Source organism: Ursus maritimus, unplaced genomic scaffold, assembly GCF_017311325.1.
Source record: "Ursus maritimus isolate PB19 unplaced genomic scaffold, ASM1731132v1 scaffold_21, whole genome shotgun sequence".
Taxonomy (NCBI): Eukaryota; Metazoa; Chordata; class Mammalia; order Carnivora; family Ursidae; genus Ursus; species Ursus maritimus.
Window position 1 is genome coordinate 27,369,174 of NW_024424564.1, and position 26,056 is coordinate 27,395,229.

General features: G+C 47.6%; 1 protein-coding gene, 1 long non-coding RNA gene and 1 other non-coding gene across 8 annotated transcripts in view; 1 reads left to right on the forward strand and 2 right to left on the reverse strand.

The window, feature by feature from the left end:
* Positions 1 to 3,411: 3,411 nt before the first annotated feature.
* DUSP6 (dual specificity phosphatase 6) lies at positions 3,412 to 7,926 on the reverse strand. Its single transcript, XM_040637301.1, has 3 exons — positions 7,058 to 7,926; positions 6,004 to 6,441; positions 3,412 to 4,954 (listed from the first exon to the last, which is right to left on the reverse strand). The coding sequence occupies exons 1-3, from the start codon at positions 7,455 to 7,457 to the stop codon at positions 4,647 to 4,649; spliced, it is 1,146 nt and encodes a 381-aa protein (XP_040493235.1). The 5' UTR covers positions 7,458 to 7,926; the 3' UTR covers positions 3,412 to 4,646.
* Positions 7,927 to 8,146: 220 nt separating this feature from the next.
* The window catches only part of LOC103660072, a 30,376-nt gene continuing 12,466 nt past the window's right edge, over positions 8,147 to 26,056 (forward strand). For 4 of the 6 annotated variants that reach the window (XR_005836699.1, XR_005836696.1, XR_005836700.1 and 1 more), the window contains exons 1-2: positions 8,147 to 9,352; positions 14,064 to 14,192. This is a non-coding gene — a long non-coding RNA (uncharacterized LOC103660072). Of the gene's footprint in view, positions 9,353 to 11,883; positions 12,107 to 14,063; positions 14,193 to 26,056 lie in introns of all 6 variants that reach the window. The other 2 variants (XR_005836697.1, XR_005836698.1) reach the window with 2 other exon arrangements.
* On the reverse strand, positions 25,483 to 25,589 carry LOC121104502. The gene has a single exon (XR_005836824.1). It is a non-coding gene; the product is annotated as a U6 spliceosomal RNA (small nuclear RNA).

Here is a 26,056-nt window from a genome sequence, read left to right on the forward strand (position 1 = left end):
TTCTTCTCCCTCTCTGTCTCGGTCTCTGTCTCTCTCTCTCTCTCTCCCTCTGTGTGTGTGTGTGTCTGTGTGTGTGTGTGTGTGTGTCTCTCTCTCTCTCTCCTCCCAAACCAGCTTTCCCCCGGGAAGAATCAGAGTGAGGAAGTGAATTTCTTTGGGGTCAGTTCACTGTGTAATCCTGAAAGGGTACATGGGCGGGGGGGTCTGGGCCAGCTAGACAGCAGGCTATCCACGCTAGAGATCCTTAGGAAAATCAGTTTTGTAATTTCTGTGCTCATGGGCCCCAAGATAGGGCAAATTCTCCAGGGAGAGAGAAGACCGAAGCCTCCAGGCGGACGCAGCATCTCTGGTGACACATCCGCGGGGGGCCCCGTGGCTCCCTCATGATTGAGCTGTTGAAGTTGGGTGTGATTTGGCAGGTCACTTAATCTCTGCTTCCTCCACTTCCTCAGCTGTAAAGTGGGGTCACCACTTCCCCGTCGACATTAGGAGACCTTGTGAAGACGAGCAAAGACTGCTGTTTATAACAAGAAAAGCTGAAGCTTCAAAGTTCCGTTCTACCACTTCCCATTAGTTGACTTTGGCGCTGTTGGTCTCTCTGGGTCTCAGTTTCCCCACTGCAGTATAAGGGTGATAGTAGGAACCACCCCACAGGGCCGTTCTGAGGGTGAAATGAGCTGATATTGGACTCGAAGTAGCGTATGATAAATGTCACTTGTTCTGCCTGCTCTGTACCTCATTTTATCATCAAACAAGTGTCGCCAATCCATGACCAGAAGGCTCAAATTAGAAGAGAATCCTAGAATGAAAGGGGAAGGCTCTCATTTTACAGACAAGAAAGAAGAAATTAGTGAGGCTGGGTGACTGGCCCAGGGCTATCCAGTGCCTGAGTGAGAAAGCAAGAGTCAAGAGTTCAGGGCTCTTAATTGTTGGGTTAGGGGGCCAGTCTCCAATTTTCACTCCTTTGGAAGCTGTGCTGATCTTTCTATCCCCAAATAACCCTTTCGTGGTCTGATTTTAACCTCAAGACTAGTTGGTCCCATGAACCAGCGCATTCCCTAAGTCTCCTAGAGCCCCATGAATCCTGAAGATAACCTCCTCTCTGGAAAGGCACCCCCAGCCCCTGCGGGAGGCCAAGAAAGGTAAGGCTTTCTCCTGAAGGAGAGACCTCAGGAGGCCGCTAACGGGGACAGCAGGTGAGGAGGGGGGCCGGGGAGCTGCAGCTGCTGGCTGGCAAAGGTTGCCCTAGTAACCATGCAGGCTCCATTCAGGAAGCGAGCCCAACTCCAAGACACAAACTGATCGCCTTCCCCAGCTCCTGCAAGCACAAAGGAGCCAAAGGGATGGAGGTAAGGCCAGGAGAAAGGCAGGCGCAGGGCGAGGTGGGGGCCCATGCTGTCAGTTACAACCTTCCACCTTCCACAGAAGAAAAAGAAAGCAAGAGAATAGCTCTTTGAATCTTCTGGCCTGAGTGAACCATAAAAACCACCCATTTAATATGAGTCCTTTTGTGGCCATAGAGGGAAGCAGGCACCCCTCTGTTACCAGCCTTATGAAACAATATGCCAGAAGGTGGGGGGGGGAGAAATCCCAAACACTGCAACTTTATGGGGGCCCTAAACTCTTCTTGCTCCCGCTCCTTTATTCAGGCTGATGACAAAGACCATTTGCTACCAATTTATTGGAAACTTTTTTTTTCCACAGCTTGAGCTGCTTAAATGCGGGGAGCTCCTTCTCCCCAAATCGCTGTCAGACACTTGCTGAATGGGCCAGGCTCAATTATGCTCCCTCCACAGGTTCAGCTCACACTGTGACCCTGCATGGCTTCCTGCTATTCATGTGTTACTTCCCCTTTGTGGTAATGGCTTGTGGCACTTGGCCAGAAAACATTATTAATTTCAGAAGTGGACTGACAAACAACAAACCCGCAGTGAAACGAGAGGAAGTGCTGGGGAGGCCAGCTGTCGGCTGGAGCAGAGCAGTAGGAACTCAGTGCATGCAGGTTCCAGGAGGAAAGTAGAGGATAATCCACAAAGAGGAAATGCACTAAAATTATCCACCGCCCAGAGTAAAGAAAAAAGGAAAGAAAAAAAGAAAGAGAAAAGAAATCAGAGAAAAGAAACGGGGGGGGGGGGAGCACGCAGCTACTTGAGCTGCAGCTGGGCAGGAAATTGCTAACGCTGCTTGCAAATCCCTACTTTGAACAGGCAGTTTAGGGAATGCCAGGAGCGGAAACCGTTCAGAACTGGATTAACACGAGCCAAGTTGAACTGCAACCCACTTCTCCTTTCTAAGCTCTGGCTGACTTGGGGCACCCAAATGGGAAAGACTGAGTTGGTATTTTTCTGCACCGTTTCTCTGTTTGCTTTTTATACATGCCTAGTTGCTCAAAGTCGCTCTGGACGGTTTGATATGATTGCTCTGAAATCAGAGCCCGTAGATCACCAAACCATCCCAACATGTGCCCCGTGGGGGAAAAGCTCCTCTTTCTCCTCGAGGCAGGTAAAGAGACTAAGTTCATTTGAAAAGAGCCTGAAATGTAGGTATGTTCTGATTCTTTTGATTTCATCCACCTGCCTTTTATTTTGGTTTGTGTATTTTTACCCTTGGGACAAGGAGAGGGGATGTCCCAAGGAAAATGACAGGGTATTAAGCCTTTACCTTGAAAGGAACTGTTTAAAATAACCTCAACATAAGGTTCAATAGTGCTTTCTGGCCCACATTCTAAACCAGTGAAGCACAAAGCACATTAGAACGGGACTGGCAAAGTGTGATCTCAAGTGCCAATATGAAATTTTAAAGCCCACATCCAGGCTCAGTGAGCTTAGCTCTGCCTTGCCATGTATATGAGAAAGGCAAGGGGGGGGGGGTCATCATTCTGTATTCATTTGGTATTCCACCACCAGGATAATTTGCAGGTGGAATGGCCACGGGAACAAACTTGAAAGAAAATTATCCCTATGTCCTCCCTGGCATGTGTATTACTGAGTAGAAGACCCTGGCAGGGAAGGAGAGAGGTTAACACTGCGAGTGTCTTCTTACTCCGGTATCCCCCGTTCTGACCAGTCACGAACAGCCAAACCCCGTACCTGAGCAAGGGGTACTATAGGGCTTGTTTCTCTTCAAGAGCATTACTAGTTTCTTAAAGAAGCCAGAACTGTCTTTGTAAAGTATTGTTGGGACACATAATACAGGCAGTTCATTCTACGATGTCATCTTTATTTGAAGCAAAAGATTAATTTCATAAACTACACCTGAAAAACATTCCTGGGGTTGCTAAAACCATGGGAACTCTGACCTGCTGTTCCTACAGGACTTTACAAGCCGCTGGCGCTCCCCCACTCAAAGATTCCTTATAAGTATCATTTCACATGTAGGTACAATGAAGGAGAGATTAAAAAAAAATACACATTCAATAGCCAAAATAGTTATTTATTAATAATTTAAGGTTTTACATTCTTATAATAAATTTCAGCTCAAAACTTTACACCATGAACCTATAGAGCAACCTGACTCTCCCTTTTCACAATCATATGCACTTACTTCACCCATCAGACGGGGACCCATGCTCTCACACACACTTCCAGTTTTATACAAATTTTTTTTAAAAAGGAAAGAAACCAACCCAAAGTATTGCATTTGAGGTGACACTCCCTGAAGAATTTTGTACAGAGGTAATAAACTGTTTAGCACAGCTGAAGTTTAAGAAAAAAAAAAAAAAGTGAGCCCATGATTTTGGTGTCTTTCCAAGATATCCCCTTTGAGACAACACAAGCCAAAATATTTACAAAGGTAAGGCATAGTCAAACTACATTAAGAGGAAAAAAAAAATCACAAGGAAGATATATGAAAGAGATTAAAGGCTGCACCATACCAAGGTCTCAGTGATAACAGTGTCCATGAAAATGTCGTTCAGAGTTGGTGAAGTCGAGCATGCTGCAAATATATCCTTTGGATTAGAAAAGAGCAAACGTTTCTATTTTTTTGTTTTGTTTTGTTTTAAGAAGTGGCATACTGCTCTTTCTCCCTTTGGATGATTTCTTTTAAACCCATCAAAGAAAAAACAAACACAGTTCAAACAAACACTGTCAAGTGATTTAAGATCAAATATTTACAATAATCAAATGGAGTATCAGATTAATTTTATTTATTATTATTTATTTTTGTTTTGTATTTTTTATTTTTTGCGAACTGATACTACAAATACAGAGCTGAAACCTCTCTTTGGCTCCTCTATATGCAAAATTGAATCAGTCTTCACTGAAGACAATATAGAGTCAGTTCCAGATGCAAAAGGAAACAGTCACACGAGGCCCTAAAGAACACACGCTCCTACCCCTACCATTTGGTCCTACCCTATATACCTGGAAACACTCAAATTCCAGTCCCTGCATGGGTAGGCTGTACACGTAGGTATGGAGCAAACCTACGGCCTGGATCTACACAGCATGTTCTGTTCTTCCAACAAGAGTGGAGCAAATCTCTCCCATTGTAATAACCAATTCCACATGTGGGAACCTTGTCTAATACAGACAACTGGAGTCGTTTTGACCCCTGGGGCCACGTACAAAGAAAGCAGCCCAGCTGATGCTGCCAAGAGAAACCGCTAATGGACCGGACACATCCCACGAGGGGCGTGGGGCCTTTCACGTGGACTGCAGGGAGTCCACCTGGTAGACATTCTGGTTGGAGGGGGAGGTGAAATAGAGCTGCTGTGCAGGGACCCGATTGTCACAGGGGCTGCTGAGTCCAAGCGTCCTCTCGAAGTCCAGCAGCTGGCCCATGAAGTTGAAGTTGGGGGAGATGTTGGATTTCTTCATCTTGACAATGTCATAAGCATCGTTCATTGACAGATTGAGCTTCTGCATGAGATAAGCCACAGTGACAGTGACCGAGCGGCTAATGCCAGCCAAGCAATGCACCAAGACACCACAGTTTTTGCCCCGGGCTTCATCTGTAAACACAAAAAGAAAAGCAAGATTTCAGTAGACCAAAACCACTCTTTGTGAATGATCAGTCTAAAAACTGAATCTAAAAAGAAAAAAAAAAAAAAAACAAAAAACAAACCAAGAAGGAAAGAAAGAAAAAAGAACCATGTGTGGCAGTTGAGCCCCGCAGGCAGCAGCAAATGTATCACTGCGATAAAACATGTATACTGGGTACAATTACATATTTCAGATATTTTCTGAAAAGGGAGCTTTTGTATTAAGTTTCTGCCAACAAAAAAAAATCCTTAATGTGTGCATTCTTTGCCTCAGCATGTGAATACCAGAAACCCTGCAATATGGTCTTGAATGCCTTTTATACAGACAAGCAGACTGCAAGGGTCTATTAAATTATTCTCCAACTGTTGTGCAGCTAACAATGGAGGTATTCAGGCATTTTAAAAGAGAGAGGGAAGTCACAGGGGACAGCCCATTAGGAGGAACAGGATGTCGACATGGCCTGAAAATGAGTTCCTTTGTAATAGGAAATGCATTACAATGCCTGGAGATTCGCTTCTCCAGGCTTCCAGCCCACAGTCCTTCCTGCTGGGCTCAGGTTACCCTCACTGTCTCACTGTTAACCGGTATCACAGTAACATTCAACTGGATTACAACATCTAGCATTCATAACGCTCTCCCAACAACTAACCCCAAGTCCTACAATAACTCCCCGATCTTTTAAAATTATAAAGCTAAAATTCCTATCAATAGTGAGTACTTCCATCTAGCCGTCCTCAAGTCCAAAGACTGTGAGAAAATTCTGTTGTCTGATTACGTACAGCCTTTCAAATGACTGAATTCAAAGACTCAAGAAACCCCATTGCAAATACACCTGTGGTCTGCAGCCATGTCAAAAGGTACTTTTTCTTTTCTATACGAGAAGATAAACCAGAATTAAGAACCCCCTCCTCACATTAGAGACGTGCACTCAGGCCAGCAAGCAACAAGAGAGATTAACAGCTTAAATTCTATGAATGGCTAAGAATTTTGCATTTAAAAGTCTGTTCATTAGTCTCACCTATGAAAGAAATGGCCTCAGGGAAAAACTGGGACAGGTTTTGACTCCAGTGATCCGAGATGGGGATCTGCTTGTATTTAAACTCTCCTGCGTTCTCAAAAAGATTCGGCAAATTGGGGGTGACGTTCAAGATGTACTTGATGCCGAACTCCTCCAACACGTCCAGGTTGGTGGAGTCCTTGGCACAGCCCAAATAGAGGAAGGGCAAGATCTCCACGGGGAAAGAAGGCTGGCTGTTGGACAGCGGGCTGCCATCCGAGTCCGTCGCACTATTGGGGTCTCGGTCAAGGTCAGACTCAATATCCGAGGAGGAGTCGGAGCTGATCCGCAGGCCCCCGAGCCCCAGCACTGGCAACGGTGGGGAGCTGCTGCTACACGAGCCGTCTAGATTGGTCTCGCAGTGCAGGGCGAACTCGGCTTGGAACTTACTGAAGCCACCTGCCAGGACGAGAAAAGCAATCGTGTAACCTGAGATTCCGTAGTAGTTTTCACAGCTTGTGAGAGACGCAGCTGGGCGCAGAGAACACCACAGCACCCTACGAAACCCCCTACACACAGAGCCAATTATAAGAGAAAGACACTTAAATGGGTTCCCTTGGGAGTGGAACGACCAGGCCCGCCTTCCCTGGAAACCCTTATCCTTTTAAATCCGGAAATGCACAAAATGGCAACTTTTCTAAATATTTTGAGGGGCTAGGAAGTGCAATCTGCACCCCCAATGACCTCCACTGTCCTGCAAATCGTAATTCAAAATCGAACGATAGAAAGCAGGGACAGGTGGAGAATATTACGGGTAGGCAGGAGGAGATCTCGTTAGAAAGAAACAACCCGTGCCTGTGGCCGGAAGCTGGTGGATTCTGCGCCAGCCTGCTCTCGGGTGCGGGACGCGCGAGGTTCGCAGCCGGGAGCCGGCGGACGACCCCCAGCCCGGCAGCGCGACTCAGAAGCGCCGGTGGAGCGCAGCAGGGGCACTTGCAGTCCGCGCGTCTCACCCGCACCGCACAGTCCCGCGACCCCCGCCCTGCCCGGCGCGCGCGGCTCCCCCGGCGCCTACCTTCCAGGTAGAACGCCCGGCAGCCCTCGTCCTTGAGCTTCTTGAGCAGCAATCCAAGCACCGACTCGCCGCCAGTGTTCTCGTTCCAGTCGCTGCTACTCTCGTCGTAGAGCACTACCGTGTCGGTGCCGCAGCGCCGGGTGAAGCGGTCGCGGTCCTCGCCACGCGTGAAGAGCGCGCGCACCGGCAGGTTGCCCTTTTGCAGGCGCCGCAGCATGATGCCCGGGATGGCCACATTGATGGCCGACTCGATGTGCGACGACTCATACAGCTCCTGCGGCCGGCAGTCCATCAGCAGCAGCCGCTCGTTGCCCAGCTCCAACTGCTCGTTGAGCCACGCCACGGTCTTGCTGATCGCCATTTCCGACGCGAAGGGCACGGGTCTGAGCGTATCTATCATGGGGGTCGAGCTACCGGAGAGGGCGGGTGCCTACCAGACGCCCCTCGGGGCAGGCATAGGCCGAGCGCGCCGCGCGAAGCTGCCGCTCTCCGAGCGGGGTTTAATTCCACCTTGCCCTTCCCAGACCGGGTTAGCGGTTGGGGAAAGCTAGACAGAAGTGAAGCCGGCGGTTCCCTCTGCTCCTGGCTGCAGCCGCTCGCTCTTGGTGTCAATGAATCTCTTTGAATGAAGCTGCCCAGACAGTTTTGTTCCTCCCCAGTGAATGAAATCCAATTAATTCGGACTCCCTGCTACTAAGAGGGGAGGGAAGGGGAAAAAAAAAAAAAAGTCCAGCGGCTCCTAATCCCTCCCTTCAAGGCTGCACCTCAAATCCGCTCGGGTGTCTTTCTCCTCGAATTATTCAAACCTCGATTTGCTCACTCTCCCTTGGACTCAACCCTCGCACACCCCCTGCGCGAGGCAGCTCCTCAATGGATACAAACAGCAAGCGTCTCAATGGATACATTCTCCGGGCCAGCCAATGAGCGCGCTGCGGAAGGGGCTGTTGCCGTGGGGACGGGCCGGCTGGAACAGGTTGTGTTGATGAATTGTTAATGAGTTTGTCATTCACAAAAACGGAAAGGAATTTCCGCTCCGGATAAGCCCCAGTGCAAACAAGCTGCAACAGCGGGCTCGGCGGGAGGAAGGAGAAAGAAGAGGAGGCGGCGGCGGAGGAGGAGCAGGGCACATAAACCAGGGCACTTCAGTTGTCTCATGTTTCCTTCTGTTGAGAGTTCACACTTCGCGTCGGAACTTTTGCGCACAAATGGTGCAATTAGCAGGCACAAAAGCCCTTGTTCATGACGCCTGTGCTCGCAAGCTAGCTTTAAGAAAACTTGTGCTTTTCTCCCTTTTTATTCCCTTTAAACTCATTTGGACCGCAGTTCGCCTTAACCCCCCTCCTCCGCCCTCCTTTAGGCGGTGTGTGGCATTTGTTTGCCAGTTTAAAAAGCCCAGCTCTGTTTGCTCTGATGTTCTTTTAGCTGAGGCTGTGTTGGGGCTGGTGAACTGCCTGGGCTTTAGTGACCGATGAGGTGTTAAATGCTAATCCAACATCTTTCGAAACAAACTAGGATTTTGTTGAAACATTTTAAGGCAAGCAAACAAACAAATGCCTGGTTGTCCAGATAATAGGAAGAAAGAGGGTTTTTAAATAGCATTTAAATTACTTTATTTTGTTTTTAAACAGTGGAGCCTGTAGAAACAAACTGGTTGGACAGTTCAATGCTTTTATTCCTCTCCAGCGGCCTGGGGCGTTATGAGCCATTGTTCCGGGGATCCAAGTCCCCCCCCCCCCCCACACACCCGCCTTCCCGCGGTCACCCACCGCTCGCTGGGGGGTTGCGCTCGTTAATCATTTCTGGGCAGCAAGCTCGGCTTTCGACAGAGGAGCCGGTCTGGCGGGGCTGCCTGGGCTAGGTGCATTTAGGGCGCGCGGGAGCCAGGCGGGCTGTCCCCACCAGCGGCGAAGCGTGGAGAAGTCTTCCCGCAAGGCTTGCGGGGGCTCAGGCAAGCTGCGATTGGTCACGTGGCACAGAGAGATCCGACAGAGGGGCGCCTTCTGTCCCACCCCGGCAACCCCCTCCCCTGCGGGTCGCCAGGCACTTGCGGAGCACAAGCCGCGCCTGCGCGTTGCGTTCCTTGCCTAGCACCCCGACGCCCCCGCCTCCTGGCTCAGCTGGTGCGGGGTGTTGGGCGACCCTGTTGAAGGGTGCGGAGCCAAACGCGCGACTCTGGGGTTCCGTCACGGCCGGGGTGGGTGAGGGGCAAGTTAGAGTGCCTGCCGAGACCTCCCTGGCTCGCAAGGAGGGCTGGGAGTCGCAGGGAACGTCGCCGCCGCTCTGCAGGGCCAGCAGGTAACTGGGGAAGTGCCGGCCAGGCCAGCGCGCCGCGTTCCGCCCAGGCGCCGCGGGGAGGGCAAGCCGGGAACCGGATGGAGGCGTGGCCCGGCGGGGGCTGCGGCGGCTAGGAGGCGCATTCCCGGCGCGCAGAGCTCTATTGTTATATAAAAGTGCCGGGGCCTGCCCCTCCCGAGCGGAAAACCACCTGTGTGCGGCCGGCGCGGCGCTGGGGGCGGGGGGGGGGTTGCGGCCGGAAAGCGCGGGCCCTAATCCGGCCTCCCCTCCCTAACCCCCGGCGGAAAAGAGGCCGCGCATTGTCCCGCCGCCGCCCGGGAGGCGGAAGCGGGGGCAGCGGCTCGGCGGGGAGCGTCTATCCCCGACGCCCCTCCCGGCGCCCACCGCAAGTAGAGCGGAGGGCACCTGAGGTCGCGGGGTCTCCCCCAGCCAGACGCCCCGCACCCACAGGCCTGCCTGCTGACGCCCCGGCTCCAATTTGCACTTTTAGTCACCCGCCTCTTCCCTGGTTTGGGGAATGTAGGCTAAAAAAAGGCGGCTGCGAGGCCCAGGTTGCCAATTTTGGAGCTGTGCTGCAAGCAGGCCGCCCCTGGAGGAGCGTGTTTGACGAAGGTGGGGGTTGCCGCGCGCTCTCCCCGCGCCTTTTTTGGGCATCCCGTGGAACAAAATCCCCACATTTCACTGGCTATCATCTAGTTCCAACTGGAGGAGGCCTGCACTGGAGTTGACGCCTCCGATCCGCCCCCACCTGTTACAGGCATTCCCACCCGAAGACGTTTCAGTCACTGGGACCCGGGGGCGAGGCAGGACGTCCTGCAGGCGAGCTGCGAAGTGCGAAATCTTTGGGCCCGGGATCTCCCCAACAGAAGAGACAGGGAGGGAAATTGGTTGTTACTTCGTTCTTTTAAAAATGCACTCACCTGAGCCGGGGCATAGATTTGGGAGGGTATTCGCAACACTTCTCAAACCTGAAGCTAGAGACACTTAGTTTGACCCATGCTTCTGAACCGTACAGCAAGGGAATGTCGGTCCTTCTCAGCACGTTTTATAAAATGGCATTCTGAGTACTCGGTTCTAAGAAGTGAAGCATAAAGGGTCGTGGAACCTGGTGGCCAGGATTGAAACTGTGCCCCTATCACTTCCTAAACGTGTGCCCTTGGTTAAATCTGTCGTGAACTAAGTCTTCCACGTGACATAATGAAGATAATGAAAATATTCGCTTCGTAGGGCCTCTGATGGTTCAATGGGTGAAGTGGCCTTAGCATGATGTTGATGTGCTATTAGCTGTTGATGTTTTAATTGTTCTGAATTCCCAACCTGCACACCGTTCTGAGTCCATATCCAGATGCCGTTTGAAGCCTGCCTAACGGCCCGCCTGGAACTCCCTAGTCTAGTGAGAAGCCCTCTGGGGAACTGCCCTCGGCAGTTTAAACCGTGCCGATTCTGCAGGCAAACAAAATAGGTGCTGTTACAGACCAGGGTCGAAATCCTTTAATATGGTTAACACAGTGTGCCCAGCTACCTTTCTGACTGCTCCCTAACCGGTCCCCTTTCAACACCCATTTCGCCAGCCACACCAAACTGACAGACTCGAAATACTATGTAAATTGGGCATTTGCTACTTGGAAGGCTTAGTCTCCATTTCTGTTGTTTACCATGCATACTTTTGGTCAGTCTTCAGAAAGCCCATGTAAATCACCCCCATTCACAGAGATTAAGGAATTTGCATGAGATCACACAGTAACAAACAGTGGGGTCAGGATTTGAGGCCAGACCCTGTATAGACCATTAAGGATTACCACAATGCGCGTTTTATAGGGTATCATGGAGGCCATGCATTGCACAGTTCCCTGTCAAAATTTGAAGGATTCAGCTCTACATTTTGAATTTTGACCGCCAGGCTTTTCCAGCTTCACATATCCTGTTGCACCTTCCCCCTAAATGTGAAAGATCAAAAGTTGTACTTACTTTCCCTGCTCCTTTAGATCTGGTGATTTTCTCTGCACGCACTTCTCTGTTAGTCAACCATTCACTAAATGCTTCCTATTTTTCTTCCTTAGAGTTGGTCCTAGGTTCTAATCCGAACAACTGCCGTCCCTAATATAGTGTGTCAGCACGTGGGCCTGGGTTCCAACCTTCGCTCTGCCACTCACTAGTAGTTTGATAGGGAAAAATCACTTAGCTTTTCTGGGCCTCCACTCATTCATTCATTCATTCATTCACTCATTTATTCTGGGTTCCAGGAAATCAGCAGGGAATAAAACGGGCAAGAATACCTACCCCCCCACCCCCGCCAAAGCTTACATTCTAGTGAAGACAGACAATAAACAAAATAATTATAGGGTGTATTAGGAAGTAAAGGTGCTGTGGAGGAAAACAAAGCAAAGAAGGTAATTCAGCAGTATGTAAAATTAGAAATAGTTATACCTTCATTACAGGACCAGGAGGATTAGAGACACACAGAAAGTATAGGGCACAAAATGAGTATTCAAAAGATGATGTTTTTAAAACTCACTGCCTCATTCCTGCAGAAAACTGACTCTCTGTTGTTGGTGATCTTGCCTTGAACCTCCTCATCCTGGCCCTGTTGCCCAGGCTCTCAGGAAAAAAGCTCAGAAGAGTTCTAGCTAGCGTCAGGAAGGACGACAGGCCTCCTCATTTCCGGAGGCCCCAGGTCCCTGCTGAGTGTATCACTCATATCCAGAGAACTGTGTTTCCAGACTGGAGAGCCAAGCAGGTCACTGCTTACTCCTCGTAAGTGCACAGAGCAATGTTATCCTAACCTCTGTGTGTGTGTGTGTGTGTGTGTGTGTGTGTATTTGCGTGCATACACCAAGCACCCGTGCTTCAATTCCGCCTTCTTTCATTAGCTGTTTCCTCCTGGAAAGCTTAAAAATAAGTCTTTTGTTTATGAATGTTTGCTTGCCTATTGGAGAAGCATTTCAACAAATTTTCCTGTGTTTGAGGACACTTGTGATTTCCTAGACCCGAAAGAGTTAGCATGACCTTTAATCCTCTTGGAGTAATCTCTGTGAATACAATAACATTTATTAACACATCATGTGAAAATAGTTAAACAGTTTTCCGTTAATAAGGAGAGAGTGTTTTGGAAGGTCTGACTTAAAATGTGGTCTTGTGACATAGTCAGGATTCCCTTTTAGAAGTCCCAAGGAGCCCTCAAAGTGACAGCAGTGGCTTTCTGAGCCGCTAAATCTCAGAACAAAATTTTACTGCAGTTCAGAAATGTGTTTGACGTAGACTGACTTAAAGGGCAAATGGGGTTCACAAAACTCAAGCTGAGCTCTCCTGACAGGTGTCTCAAAAAGACAGCAAGTTACATCTGACCAGCAGGAACTGTGGAACCGCAGCGGTCCAAAGGACTGCCAATAGGAAACACGGTCCTCACACTTTAGGCTGTGCATAGGGAAAGCCAAAGGCAGTTTCAAATATGAGCCCCGCTTTGCAGTCGAACAGCCTGCCCCTTGGTGCGGGGCTGCAGGGTCTAATTTATTAGGCACAGGCTGACGATTTCCCAAACAAGGTAGGGGCTGGGGGAGAGACAGGCCAGGTTAGACAGCAGCCAACGGGAGCCAGACAGCAGCAGAGCGAGAATCACACAGCCACAGTCACATCCAGGGAGTGGTTGGAGCTCTCCTATGAACGAGATGGCACTTTCGCACCTTGCCAGGAGGATAGGACCTGAAGAAAAATATAAACTATTGTGAAATTCAGACCTTGGCCCCAGTCAGGCTAAGCTTTTAAAAATTACGGTCTTCATCAACTTTCGTGTGTTTTTTGTTTCCCCTCACCTGACGGAATGCACATTTACATTCAGGAGCCCATAGGGACGTCATCTAGAATTTTCTTTTGAAGCTACACAGTCTAGCAAAGACGTTCATTTAGAGATACTAATGTTGATTTCTTCTTTTGGATGCTTTCGTCCCTTTCCTTCCAGTGGGGAAACATTCATTGATTCTTCCCTCGTATCTTTTATTTTCAAAAAGTAAGAAATCTAAAAGCGTACGTGAATGTACATGTCAGCAGTCATCGGGAAGCTGACATCTCTGAGTACAGCTAACCTCCCTTACGATTTTTTGTTGCTGTCATTGTTTGGAAAAGGAACAATGACACCTTGCTTCCCATTGTCAAAGCCCAGCAACATCTTCAGCGGGAAATTAGGCTTACATTGCCTTCCAGGGAGGCACAGAACTGTATGTAAGCCATCTTTCCAGAAGCTCCGTAGTCATGCCATGAAGCATCATGGATGCTTCCTGGGCATTAGCCGTGCTGTATCTACACACAGAATAGTTGCCTCGTGCCTCCTTGTGCGGGCCACGGTTCCTCTGGCGACTTTTCTCCTCATCTTGTGTTCCTTTATTCACGCAGGTGTGAGCAATACAAATAGCTGTTGTGTAAGAACTATTTTTCTAAGGAGGTATGATTCCCTGTCAGCCCCTTTTGCCTCGGCGATCAGTGAAAATGACTGTGCGTGTCCACAATACAAGGCATGCTTTAGCTTAATTTACTGAATTTAAGAATTCACAGATCCTCCAAAATATATTGAGGGAACCCCAGGGACCTCGAGACTCCAGTCTAAGCAGTACTGCTATAAGCCATTCGGTGGTTTAATGACAAAAGTTATATTTGGATATATTGTAAAAACAAAAACGAACAAAAAACCATAACGGCTATGATCTATTTGTATTGTCAGATTAACTACTACCATGATAACTCTGCCGAGAAGATACACCATTACCACGGCTTCGTAGCGGGGAAGGCTGGACTCAGATGTCAGGCACTCACGCGAGTCCAAACTTACATCTCCTGGAAAGGCCCTCGAGTAAGTATGTTTTGCTCCCTAATGGGTAGAAATAGCCCTAAAGCATGACTCCGTGCAGCCTGTTATGATTTCAGTCTGTTATAAAAGGGCAGCTTCTACATAACTTGTTAAATTTTACTTTGCTGCTCAAGACTGGGAGTTCCAGAGTCAGACCCCTCTCGATTCTAATCCTGACTCAGCAGTTTTCTTTTCTTCTTTTTCTTTTTTTTTTTTTAAGATTTTATTTATTCATTCGACAGAGATAGAGACAGCCAGCGAGAGAGGGAACACAAGCAGGGGGAGCGGGAGAGGAAGAAGCAGGCTCCTAGCGGAGGAGCCTGATGTGGGGCTCGATCCCATAATGCCGGGATCATGCCCTGAGCCGAAGGCAGATGCTTAACCGCTGTGCCACCCAGGTGCGCCTGACTCAGCAGTTTTCTAATCACGTGATTCTGGGGGAGCTCACATCGTCTCCCTATGCCTCAGCATCCTCATCTGTAAAATGGGGATACTATATTACAGGGCTATTGTAATAGATAACTTCTGTTTGTAAAGGGGTAGGAACAGTCCTTTTTTTTTTTTTATAATGATTTTTTATTATATTATGTTAGTCACCATACAGTACATCCCCGGTTTTCGATGTAAGGCTCGATGATTCATTAGTTGTGTATAACACCCAGTGCACCATGCAATATGTGCCCTCCTTACTACCCATCACCGGCCTATCCCATTCCCCCACCCCCCTCCCCTCTGTAGGAACAGTCCTGAAACAATAATAATTCATTGACAGTTACCTGTTTTTATTATTAACACATACACACACAGTTCTTAACAATGTTTATTGATCCTGCTGAAAGGGGATTATATAGTGAAAAACACTACAGTGTCTGTTCTCAGGAATAGAAAAACTATCCATACAAGATTTTGAAAAATAAAAGTTTAGAGAAGAGTCAATTGCTTTACCATCCCCTTAGCTGGTGATGTAAGCAGCCCAGAAATTGCAGTTTCTCAACGTATGGAGACCTGGATAAATCAGTAACATTGAGATCGCTGCTTGCTTCCGAGGGATTTCCCAGCAGTCTAGGACTCACCTAAGACTCACATGTTGCCCCTAGCCCACCCCCCCCCATCACTGTCAGCTCAGGCCAGTCCTGTTTTTTTGTTTGTTTGTTCTAAATTTTTATTTATTTATTTTAGTGGTAGCACACTGGAGGAGGAACAGAGGGAGAAGCAGGCTGTGCCCCAATGCGGGGCTCTATCCCAGGACCCTGAGATCATGACAAAAATCAAGAGTCTGATTCTTAACCGGACTGAGCCGCCCAGGTGCCCTTCAAGCCAGTCCTGTTAAATTCATGTTCTGCAAGAGGAGACTTGGGAGTTTACCGGCCCAAACGATGTAACCACTGTCCCTCAGTGGTCTGGGTTCTCTGTCTCTGATGGGAGCGCCCCTTTATATACTGGGTCCTTAAGCTTTTAAGACCTCCTTGCATCTAAGAAACCTCATCTTGGGGCGCCTGGGTGGTTCAGCCTATTAAGCATCTGACTTGGACTTAGGTCATCTCAGGGTCCTGGGATGGAGGCCCCCCCCCCATTGTGCTCTGCGCTCAGCAGGGAGTCTGCTTCTCCCTTTCCCTCTGCCCCTCCACCCCCGCCCCACCCCACTCCTGCACACTCACGTGTGCGTTCTCCCTCTCTCAAATATATAAATAAAATCTTCAAAAAAATTTTTTTGTAGAAAGGAAGAAACCTGATCTTATGGGAAGTTCCTTCCTTCCCCAGACTTCCTGCCCAGCAGGAGCTTTTCAGATGCGGGAGGGAAAGGGGGTGGGTCAGAGCCAGGTATGAGAGCCACTGTCCTGCGAAATGGAAAGGAATCTTCCATTCCTGGGGGAAGGATGCTAGAGGACACATAATGGAAACACCCCCAGCCCTAAGTAAACAGGCCAGCTGCTTAACACAGTTTCTGTAGTGATTTCTGCACGTGTATGATTCCCAGGTTGTTTTTGTTAACCATCGGACGAGTGTACATCTTTTGGTGTATTCCCATCAGGTTTTTCTGGACCTACCAGAACTTTTAGACTCTTTACCCAAACCCCAAAAGTCTAAATGCTCACTAAGTCATGCCCCCCACTTCTCCCCTTTCCTCTCTCCAACATTTTGCCTAACCAGTTCCCAGGGGAAAAGCCTTTATGTTGGGATTTCTCTGACTTCTGTTCTATTGTCCTTATGGTGATTTACTTTGAAGTAGGTCGGTAAGTAAGAACTGTAGTACTCTAATGCTTTAGAAATGGGTACTTAGCTGGGACATTCTTTAATATGTATCAACACCTTCTGCTTAGTGACCAGAGGAGTTCATTTGTTTTTGCTCTTGTTGTTGTTGTTTCAGTTGAGGGTAAGAAATGTTTAAAAATTATTTCTAAAAAATACTATTTCTATTGCTGAAATCAGTGATTGTTAGAGGAAGTGTGAGAGGACCCTCGATCTTGCAGCCCACTGATATGTGTAACCATGCAGCCTCCAGCCCTGGACCCTATGACCTCTCTCCCGCCCCATTTCACCTAGGATCTTGACCCCATGAGATTACAAAACCCGCTGGTTTTGATTTTGGAACATTGCTGTCTCTCCTTTCGGATGGCCTTTTCATGCAAGGTGCTGTTAAGCAAAGCACTGAGGGTAGAGAGACCTTTCCCAGCCACTGCACTTAGCTGCTAAAACATATTTTTTTACGTGTTAAATTTGGTATGAGATTTACTTCTATAGTGAGAGTGAGGTTGAGTGCAGTGAGGAGTGCCACGTAAATGGGAGCTCTAACCACTAGAGACCTATGATTTTTGTCAAAGGAATCTGACATTTATTTTACCACCAAACTGGTTCAGAAGGAGAGGTTTCAAAAAACATGGAGGCCCAAATCCCATCTTCAGTAGTTCTGATCTAAATGATGTAAACGGAGGGGGTTCCCCGGTGTTGATAGGTCTCAAAAATCCCCCAGGGGATCCTCATATGCAGCCTGAGCTGAGAACCACTGGCTTACGCGGATCCACGACGCCTATTCCCCATCAGTCCCCTTGCCTACAGAGAGGTGTCCAGCCAGACCAGGGTCTCAAATGTTTAGAAACTCCTTGGAGGTACTTGCTCTCAGTCCAGAGGCCTCACAGTTCTCTAACTCAAGGACTCTGATTCAGAATGTCTAGAGAGGAGCCCAGGCAACAGTCTTGCAGTCCAGCAGCCAGGAGTGGCCCATACAGGTGAGCCAGGCTTTAGAAAGCTCCGAATGCTATCCCAGACTGCCAGGTTGCTAGCCCGTCAGCTCTAGTTAGGAAGTACAGGAATGTTTTGGATGGTTACCCGGAATCAAATAGCATGCTCTCCCCACAAACATCAGAACTTCCTAACAGAAGAACGCAATGTTCAACATAACTAACCTGCTTGTCCTCGAAAGCTCGATTCTTGAATTGGCACGCAGCCTGATTTCTTTTCACAAGGCCTGAAACTGTACCCAAAACTGCCTGTGGATTTGCCTAAAAGGAGGTTGCTCTTGAAAACAGCATCAAGTTCTTGAGCCCCCATCGATCGTGTCTCTGGAACTGACATGATTGCTAGGACATGTGGAAATCGGTCAGGGTCAGACCCTGCTGTCACAGGGTAGGTTAGACTCACGTCCTGGTAGCTAGAGTGTAATAATAAATATGATCATTGCAACAGAAAGGAAGTGCTCTGGGAGGGAGCAAAAGGAGGAAATGGTTCATGGGCCTTGGATGTTGCGAAGTGTCCCAGAGAAGGCGGTATCTGAGTTATATCCCCATGGATAAGCAGGTTTTCCCCTCTCCCTCATCCCAGAGGGACAGGAGAAGACAGGCACTCCAGGCTAGAGAGATCGGTGGCATGGAGCAAAGGTCTGGAGCCATGCACAAGCATGACCGCTGTATGGGAAGCGCTGAACGGCAAAGCATGTAAGAACGGCAGTTGAAAGCCAGATGGAAATGGACTTTGGATGCTATGCTGAGGAGCTTGGAATTCTTCATTAGGCAGCAAGAAGTCATCAAAGATATTTACACAAGGGTGTGACCTGATTTCAGAACGTGATTCTGATAACAAAGAGGTGAGTAGGCTGCAGGGGAGAGAAAACACAGGGGCAGGAAAGCCCATCAGGAAGCAGTTGCATCAGGAAACCGATGCTGTACCACCAGGCTCCTAGAATAACGTGCTCGTCCTCCTGCTTCGTTTTACTCCTCTTATTTCTGGGGCTAGAAAAATCACTTAGCCCTCTGTGACTCAGAATCCCTCCCTATGAATAGAAGAGGACAAAATACTTACCTTACCTCACATAGGGAGGTATGTGAGATGCTTATAATCGTAGCCAGGAAAGAGGGGGCACTGTTGTTCTAAATGCCAGTGGTATAATTCCGCTCCAGGAGAGAAACTGCCTTTCGCCTCTTACTTTTTGTTATAAAAATTCCAGCCTCACAGGCTCCTGGGTGGCTCAGTTGGTGACGCATCCGACTCTTGATCTCAGCTCAGGTCTTCATCTCAGAGTTGCGAGTTCAAGCTCTGTCGTGGATCCTACTTTAAAAAAAATGTCCAGCCCCACAGAAAAGCAGAAAGCCGAGGGAAGCCATCAAAAACACTGCACAGAGGGAGGCGGCTGCCGAAGTCTCAGGTGCTCACCACCCAGGAAGTGGTATTTCTGATAAAAGGGTCCGTCACCTTTAGGATGAAAATGTCATGGCAATGTTTGGTTGCAAAAGTGACATTTTGTAAAGAAAGCCTGTCACCCCATTGTTTTTCATTACAAACAAAAGTGTAAGGAGTGTTACTCCTAGTGTCCCATTGCCGGGGTGGGGGGGCGGGGAGCATCCGATGTTCAGAACCAGACGAAGTTACACACAGTCATTTAAATGGAGAGCTGGGATAAGGCCTTCAGGTTGCGCTCGCCTTCTGGGTCCTGGAGTCTGTCCTCAGAGTAAAGGGCACCCAGTCATTCCTTCTCCATCTGCCGTCTGGCCCTTTCTCACAACTAGATCTCCAATTCACCACCCTGGACCACGCCAGAACTCTCTCTTCTCTTTGGAAATGTATCACGGGTATCTACCACAGAAAGCACTACAGACTGAACATGCTTTAAGTTGTGCCAAAATCACTTTGTCTTCTACCTTTTAAAAAAATCCATGCTCTATATACCTGCTGAGTTGATACAAGATAGTCCGAGGGATAAAAAGATAAGCCACATGGGGACCATCCCCTCCAAAAGCTAACAGGTGGGATTGTGACATAAGAGAGAAGATTACAAAGGTAGCATCTGGCATGCCGTGAGGACAATTCAAAGTTCTAGATCCAAAAGGATGGTCATGTTAGATGACTGATGTGATAGTCCGTTCATCCAGAGGCTTTCACTTTATATATGGCAACGAAGTGGTTAAAGAGTGACAGAGTGAGGAGACATGCCAGGATCACAGAAAGAGAAGAGGATATATGCTACTGCCCGAGGTACCTTTACCTAAGTAATAAATGGTAAGTTCCCTCTAATGAAATACTTGCTCTGGTACAGTAAATTATTCTAATTCACTATTCTCTCTTAACATGAACTTCTTGGAAAACTTACTGGTAAAAATCATCACAAAGAAATTGAGAGATTATAAATTACAGAAGAAGAACTTTTAAACCCTCACGCAAATTAGATCACATTTTAAGGGCTTAGATGCCTTTACAACAAAGGCTCCAGGAAACAACTAGAAACATGGCTGTGCTGACAACAAAGAATCAGTTATAAAGGGAAAGTAGCAAAGATTTATCCATTTGTTAATATCCTAGCCATTTGATAATTTAATTTCTGTTTCAGTCTTTAAAGGTGACATTCACTAATTAAAAAAAAAAGTGTGCAAGCCACAGACTGGGAGAAAATATTTGCAGAAGACACATCTGGTAAAGGCCTGTTAACCTAACTCTTGAAACTCAGCAGTAAGAAAATGAACCAACCTGATTAAAGAATGGGCCAAAGATCTTAATGGGCACCTACCAAAGAAGATATACAGCTGGCATATGAAAAGATTCTTCACATCCAATGTCATCAGGGAAATGCGAATTGAATCAACAATGAGCTACCACTACCAACCTATCAGAATGGCCCAAATCCAGAACACGGACAACACCGAAAGCCGGTGAGGATGTGGAGCCACAGGAACCCTCGTATATTGCTAGTAGGAATGCAACAGGGTGCAATCATCCAGAAGACAGCTTGGCAGCTTCTTAACAAAATTAAACATAACTCTTGTATGGTCCGGCAATCACGCTCCTTAGTGTTTACCCAAAAATTCGAAAACATGTTCACACAAAAACCTGCACACGGATGTGTACCGTGGCTTTGTTCAAAATTGCCCAAACTTTGGAAGCAACCAGGATGTCTTTGAGTTGGTGAATGGATAAACAAACCGGTTCACCCTTTGGAATATTATTCAGCACTAAAAAGAAATGAGCTATCGAGCTAGGAAAGGACATGGAAGAAACTTAGCATATTGCTGAGGGGAAGAAGCCCATCTGAAAAGTCTGCATAGGCTGCGATTCCAGCTATAGGACCCTCTTGGAAAGGCGGAACTATGGAGATAGTAAAAAAGTCAAGGGACTGCCCAAGGTGAGTGGGCGGGAGGGATGAACTGGAGGGACGCAGGGGGTTGTTACAGCCGTGAAACTATTGTGCATGATACTGTAATGGTGAACACGTGTCATTATACATTTGTCAAAATCCACAGACTGTATACCGTCAAGAGTGAACCGCTATGTCAGCTATGATCTTAGGGTGATAATGGTGTGTCCACGTAAGCTCATCAGTCATGATAAATGTATGGTGCTGGGGCTGGATGTGGATCGTGGGGGAGGCTGTGCGTGTGTGGGGATGGGATGTATAAACCAGATCTCTGTGCTGCCTGCTCAGTTTTCCTGTAAACCTAAAGCTGCTCTAAAAAATAAAGTCTGTTTTGAAAAACAGCAACGTGTATGCTACTGGCAGCAGACTAGGGGCTGCAGAATGTAGTTCCCATGCGTTAGAGCCCCCTTTCAAATGTCTGCACACGTTATAGAGTTTTTTCTTCTCCTAAAGAGTAAAGCATTCTTGAGCTATATATGGCCTAACTTGTGCATGGAATAAAAGTCAAAAGGAAAGAAGCGACCTACAGTAAAGGTAGGCTCTCCTAGCTACCTAGTTCTCCCTAGAGGCAACCACTGTTAACTAGTTTTTGTGTATCTGCCCCGGCAGAGACTATGCCTATAAAAAGTGTATACATTTAGTATTATTAATGTTCTTATTACAAAATCGTGGCAGACGAAACACACAAGGGTGCAGTTTGATTTTCCACCGAACACATTTTGGAGCTGGGATCATATCAGAAAACATGGAGCTCCCTCATTCTCGTCAGTGGCTACATAGTACCCCGTTGTGTGGGCACGCGTCTGTGTTCACCTGATCTTACAACTGATAGGTATTGAGGTTGTGCAGAATCTTTTTTGCTATTGCGAGCAGTGACTGCAATGAGTACGGTCTTTTACACATTTATCCCCTTTGCATGTGAGTATATCTGCAGGATAAATTCTTTTTTTTTTTTAAAGATTTTATTTATTTGAGAGGGAGAAAGAGAGAACGAGCAAGGGAGTGGCAGAAGGAGAAGTAGGAAAAGCAGACTCCCTGCTGAATAGGGTGCCGACACGGGGCTCGATCCCAGGACCCCAGGATCATGACCTGAGCCGGAGGCAGACGCTTTACTGACTGAGCCACCCAGGCGCCCTCAATCGTTCGTTTTGAACAGAAAACATGTAGAGGCACTTGATAATCCCAAAGCACATTTTGATACAAAACTCACTGGTGCCTGACTTTCCCTTCTCAGCTTGTTCTGAACCTCATGCTGTAATTAAAACTGCTCTCACTCCTTAGAATTGCTCGGGGTTAAGGAGCCCTGGTTTTTGTTTTGTTTTAATCCCAGAGGGTTGTTTGTTTTAAGCTCTGCCTCCGCCGTTATTATCTATGCAAACCTTCTAAGGAATTTTAACTCATTAAAATCACAGCCCTAATACACTGTCCAGGCATCCAGTACCTGCCTCCTGCCCGAGCGGAAGGGGAAAAGTGATGCCACCAAATATCTGAGGTGTTCATCCTCGCCCCCCAGTCCTCTCCCTGAGAGATGATCCGGCCCATTAAACAGAGACATGAAAAAGTCCCTGACGTCTCGTTCTCAGTCTGGGAGAGACTTGCGACACCAAAGTGTCTTGTGTACAATCCCCACATATCACATTGCTCTTGGCAGCTGATGCTGTGCAGCTGCTGATTAAAAGATACATATTTTACACAGAACAGAATATCCCGAGTCGAAAGGATTTTGAATATTACTTTGAACTGGCCTCATCACAGGTACATATCAGGAATTCACTGTAAGTGAAATGGGAGGTAAGGACACCGTGACGGGAGAAGATGGCATCAGAGGGAATAAAACGGAGATCAGGAGGTAGGTTGGTAAATAGCAGGGTGGATCTAGGAAAAGGCTCTCTCAGGTGTCCTGCTTCTGCACACCGAGCGGGGCAGAAGCAGTCAACCCGAGAAAAGAGCTACTATATCCAATCCTCGCTCACAGGAAAGTTAGATGAGTTTTAGGAAACATATTCTCAACCCAGACACATTTCGCTGGAGCAGCTCTAGTTAACCTTAACAGGGATTAAAGATCTCCATTCATCTTTCTAACTGGGAAGAAGAGAGACTGTAGGCAGGAGGCCAGATTGAAGCTATAACATGTGATTTTTAAAAAATCATTGTCTTAGTCAAATCATCTAGAAAATAAAACCTGAGGCAAAGATCTCTTGCTAAGACTGTGTTGGAAGGTGCAATCCCAAGGCTTCGAAAAGCGAGAGAAAGAGAGAGAAAGCCAGGAAGGAAGGGACGCGGATACCAGGTGGTGTGGCACGGAACTGGTAATAACTTCACAAGGAAAGCCGCGACCTTCCTTGCTTGTCCTACAAGTCACCTTGAAGCAGTTCATCAGGAGGGAGATGGTGCTGAGCTGGCCAGGAGACAGGGGAGGGATGGGCCATCAGGAAGGCCCAGGAGCCTCGGCAGCTCAGACCCGGGCCCTGGAGTCCCTGGCCACTGTTGCAGCAGGCGAGATGTGGTCTCTCCAAAGCTGGACCCTCAGGAGTGTGTCCGTTCAGAAGGAGGCCGAAGCCTGGGGATCAGGTGGGGCTGGGGAACGATGAGAGGCACAAAAATTAGTCCAGTATGGTCATGTTTTACAATCATGAAAGACAGGGGCGCCTGGGTGGCTCAGTCAGTTAAGCGTCTGCCTTCGGCTCGGGTCGTGATCCCAGGGTCCTCAGATCAAGTCCTGCATTGGGCTCCCTGCTCCACAGGGAGTCTCCTTCTCCCTTTCCCTCTGCCTGCTGCTCCCCCTGCTTGAGCTCTCTCTCCCTGTCAAATAAATAAAATAAAAATCTTTACAAAAATAAGCTTAAGAAAGATAATTTTAAAGCTTTTCAGGATTCAAGAATTAGTGCTTTCGTGAAGGTTAAGATGAATGACTTTCAGATAAATGAGTCATCAAATCATAATGAGTATAGGGATAGAAATTCTATTATTAACAGGATTTATGATTAATGAAATATTTTTTATTGCTATTCAGATTGGTTTCTGGACTGAGTTTACTCATTCTTAATCAGATGATTTTTATTATAACGTTAATTTTTAAAGGAGTGTTCATTAATTTTAAAACTGCCAACCACAATGCTTTGTTTCCAAATAGTATGTAAGTTGTGTTCAGGAATGTATTTCAACTTCTAGGTGCATATTTTACCAAAACTCCTAATGCACCAGGGAAAGAGGTGACAAGCTCTTATCTCTCCGCACATTTGGGTGCTCACAGCAAGGCCCTGTGGTATGGGTCTAGGGCAGGGAGGGCAGGTGGCAGTGACGGAAGACTCTTCTTAAGAGTCTGTCAGTGAAGTGAGTTTCATACATCTAAAAATAAAACAACAATTACTGACCCTAGTATATACATCCAGGTGACACAGGGAATTTATGTAGAAGTAACAGCAGGGCCTCCACGAAACCTTCTGAAAAAAAGTTTATCAGACTGAGTGTTCTCCTGAATCCTTGGGATTCTAGAAACTTATTTCAGTTCTCCAAGCGAAACAACCACAGTAGGTGACATCTCAATACGTATGAGGAGCCACACACGGACGCTTGTCCCTGAGATCATAATACCTTTATGTCCTTTTCACGGGCCCAGCACCAAAAGTCCCACCAAGAACAGTTTGTGTTTTCCTGCTTAATGCCTGTTTTATCTGAACGTAAATCTCCCTCCAGTTTGCCTATAGGCGTTTCCATCCCTTATGAGGTCAGGAGCTTGTGTTGTGACATAGGAAGAATATTTATGTACTTACTTCATATCCTGCAGGACAAAGAAGACAGCATGAGAAATTCGTTGCCACTAATCGTATGTAGTTTATCACTTTATCTTTAGAAGGTTTAATGTCAGAACTTGGAGGAGAGGGTAAATAGTCCAGTCTGGGCCAGAGCCTGAGTTTTCTGCTCTCCCCGGCGTTCCGATGTCTGAGAAGAATCCGTGTGGCTGTGGGTTTGCATGTCAGCACCTGAAAGCAGACGCAGCCCCCACCCGGGAATGAATGTACTCTTCCAAAGGCTTCGTTTCCAGAGGGTGGTGGAAGGAGCAACAGAGACAGCTATGTGCCCACACACACGCCATCTGCCGTTCCAACCACATGTCTCTGCCCCCCGTTTCCTGCAAGTGATTCATCTATTCTTTTTCTTCTTCTTCAAAGATAACTGTGTAGGCATTTAAGGAGGGGAAAGTCATTAAGAAAAGTGGAATCGGGAGTTCTTAGGATGAGGTAGAGCCGATTACACCGTCTGGAATTTCACAAAGCAAGCAGTGCGGGCGTGGACTCCGGCTCTCCTCTCTCCCTCCGCTGCATCAGTTCGTGGCAGCTCATCGCCCCCATCGTGAACAGGCCCCCAGAAAGGGCTGCGTGTAGACTGGGAGCGCAGGAGCCGGAGAGCAGAACAGAAGGGCAGAAGTCAGGAGCGAGATTCGGGATTCTCTCACTGGAGACGCTGCTCTTCTTACCCACTGTCGTCCATGGCTGCGGTCATGAATTTTCGCTGATTTTCCACCCATGAATTGGATGCTTGTGACTTCTTAAAAAGTTTTTATTTAAATTCCAGTTAGTTAACATGCAGTGTCATATTAGTTTCAGGGGTGCGGTATCATGATGCGTCACGTCCATACAACACCTGGTGCTCATCACAGCAAGTGCCCTCTTTGAAAAACATGGATGTTTCATGAGTTTGTGGGCCATCCTGGTGCAGGGGCCACGCTAATCTTCCCTGTACGGGTCCGGTTTTAGTGTATGTGCTGCTGCAGTGAGCACTGTGACTTTTTTTGATTTTTTAGCACTCTGACTTTTGAAATAGGTAGATTAAAAAACTGCCTCCACGGCATGCTTTGAAGGAGACCCTAACTGACAGCCAGAGAAGGCGATTATGGCCGTGTCCTCAGCACTAAAGGGTACTGGTGGCAGCATGCTGTGTGGGAAGGGGATGAGCACATCCAAGAAGAGGTGATCCGTAGATATTTGCTGAGTTGCATGAGACTGGAGGTTCAAATCCTGGCTCTGCTTCTAGCTTCTAGGACATTAGGCAAGTTGCTAACCCTCTGGGAATCTCAGGTGGCTCACATGTATGTTGAGGGATGAAGAAGGGGTAAGGGTAAGGACTGAAGAGGGTGAGGTACGTAAAGTCCTGCGTGGTCCTCACAACAAGGTAGATATGTCAATATCAGATGCAGAGGAAAACTCCTGATCATTTCACTTCAGTTTCTGCCACAGCCTGCACCTTA